Source organism: Micropterus dolomieu, unplaced genomic scaffold (genome assembly GCF_021292245.1).
Source record: "Micropterus dolomieu isolate WLL.071019.BEF.003 ecotype Adirondacks unplaced genomic scaffold, ASM2129224v1 contig_9297, whole genome shotgun sequence".
Lineage (NCBI taxonomy): Eukaryota > Metazoa > Chordata > Actinopteri > Centrarchiformes > Centrarchidae > Micropterus > Micropterus dolomieu.
The window spans coordinates 1-2,551 of NW_025738283.1; the positions used below are offsets into that span (position 1 = coordinate 1).

General features: G+C 40.7%; 1 protein-coding gene across 1 annotated transcript; it reads right to left on the reverse strand.

Annotated features, from left to right (window-relative positions):
- Positions 1 to 971: 971 nt before the first annotated feature.
- On the reverse strand, positions 972 to 2,321 carry LOC123965334 (class I histocompatibility antigen, F10 alpha chain-like; the record flags this gene model as incomplete). Its single annotated transcript, XM_046041889.1, has 2 exons — positions 1,985 to 2,321; positions 972 to 1,283 (listed from the first exon to the last, which is right to left on the reverse strand). Coding segments are annotated over exons 1-2 (634 nt in total), but the record flags the coding sequence as incomplete, so codon positions are not given.
- Between the last annotated feature and the right edge of the window lie 230 nt (positions 2,322 to 2,551).

Consider the following 2,551-nt stretch of genomic DNA (forward strand, 5'->3'; position numbering starts at 1 on the left):
TTTGAACACATTTCTCTCTTTCTCTGTCTTTTCTTTCTTCATGACCTTTACTTAAAAGTGACTCAGGCCCTTATTCAGACATGAGAATAACATGTTAATCTGACATTAGATTAGGGGTGTGTCTGAAAGAGGCTATACTTTGAATTTTCTTTCAGTTTTCTCCTAGTTTAGCGTGCAGATGTGCATGTGGTACCTCAGGGACACACAGTGATGAAACATGGCTTTCAGAGAGTGAGAGAGAGCAGGAGGGAAGAGAATAATAGTTATGGTCATGTTAATAATAGAAAGGAGGTGGTGTTGAGGAGTTACATTTAGCTACAGCACCATCAGATAGACATTTAGTGTAGGAATATTTGCCTAACGGCGTGTAGTCCAGTAACAAGAATTCAAAAGTTATTAAATAGTGGTCCAATAAAAATTAAATGTTTAATTTCAATTCAGATTTAAATCCTCAAAGAGCCCAATGAGTGAAATATGTTTCTGCTATTCATGTGTGGAGGTAGTCAACACAGGCCATGACTTTCTCTACAAAAATGTTTAAAAATGTCTGTAATGTTTGTCTACTTTGTTTTAGTTAATTGTGGCATCACATTTAAACACCAAATTCATTTAGATTAAGACATTATGATTTCAGTTAAAATGAGTGTTTTCCCCCTGTGCAGAGAGACAAACTGTTTGTTTATGACAATGTTTTGTAAATTTGGTTCGTACCAATTTAGAAAATTCTAAATATAAGAAATTTGTTGAATGCCACATATTTAATATCACCAGTATGCCTCACAAGAAGTGTTAGCTGATAACAAGGGCTAACAGACAAGTTGAGGCCCGAAAACATAAAATAACTTTAAATTAAGAAAGTTAAAATGTTTGGTTGTTTTTAGACGTCAGCTTAAACAACAAAAGGAATGAAGTTGTATTCAGCACAAATCAATAACTGACCACAGAACAAAATGTATTTGTGTCTCCATCACAATTGTTTCCAGTCTTACCTTCGTTGGTTCTGATCTTCGCTTTGTCCAGTTTGGTGATGATGTCGTTCTTCACACCAGCGAGCTGAAACACACATTCGTACTTCTCCCAGTCTCCAGTTGGAGGATTCAGGTCAACACTCGTCTGGAAGGATCCATCGTTGTTGGGGAGGATCTCTCCGAGGTCCACGTCCTCATGAAGCTCCTCTCCATCTTTCCTCCAGAACATCGTGGCTCTGTCAGGGTAGAAACCTGTAGCGTGGCAGCTGACTGGAGAGGAGGGAGTCTTCTGGAGGAGAGACACTGAGGGAAGCTCTGGGGAGTAAAAAGAGAGAGAGAGAGAGAGAGAGAGAGAGAGAGAGAGAGAGAGAGAGAGAGAGTAAAGGTTCTTTATGTTGATTTACTGTTTGTTATACTGTGTATGAAATGTAAATAAACCTCATTGAAGTGTAACTAAAGAAGAAAAAGTGTAATTAAAGAAGAGAGAAACACGCCAGAGAGAAAGAGAGAAAACAGAGAGAGAAGCAATAAATGTGTGAGAGAGAAAATGAAAGATAAATAAATATGTGTAAACAAAGTTGATCTCTGTGTGTCGGTTCATATTTATTATAATGTTGCTGTTGGTTAGAAACAAATGAGGTTAATTAACATTGTTGTGTCAATGAAACTGGTCATGTGGGAGTCTTCTGGAGGAGAGACACTGAGGGAAGCTCTGGGGAGTAAAAAGAGAGAGAGAGAGAGAGAGAGAGAGAGAGAGAGAGAGAGAGAGAGAGAGAGAGAGAGAGAGAGAGAGAGACGTCTGTATCTACGCTTGTACGGTTCAAGTTCAAGTTTCCAGTGAAAGCATTTAAGCAGACTGTTCTTCAGCAGATTTTTTTTTCTTAGGGGAGAGAGGCAGAAAGAGAGACCAACAGCAAACATGATACAGATCAACAAAAATGTGTAATTTGAATAATTGTACTGTTTTTAGCAACATCGTTGTGTCCATGAAACTACATCAGGTCATGTGATTCTACCTTTTCTCAGCAGAGAGCTCCTCCCATAGTCCACATACTTCTTCAGCCAGTCAGGACAAATCTGGGTCAGGTAGTTCTTCCACTGTGCCATCAAAGCTCTGTTATGATCCCACTTGTGTTTGGTGATGACAGCCTGTTGTTTTGGAGCGATCCATGTCTCTGTCTTCAGGTCAAATGATATGAAGTCTTCTCCATCATAACCATCCTGCCTAAAACCTTTAACCTTGTCAGTCTCATCGTCCCACTCACAGCCGTACATCATCTGGTTAACGTGTGCACCTGAAAGAGAGACATCAGTAAACAGAGTGAGATCACAGCTCATCTATCATCAGCTGATGTCACATCTTCACCACAGAGACACACTGATCCACAGACACCAGAACAGAGGATCTACACCTCCTGCTGCGATTGGCTCGACGGACGCCACTCACAGCCAATCGCCATCTGGACAGTGTGTGCGGACGCCTTAAGAGAGAGAGAGAGAGGAGAGGCAGAGAGGCTGCTGGGAAACAGAGTGAGATCCTAACTCTTTTTATTTCACCACCACAGAGACACGCTGCCTCCACT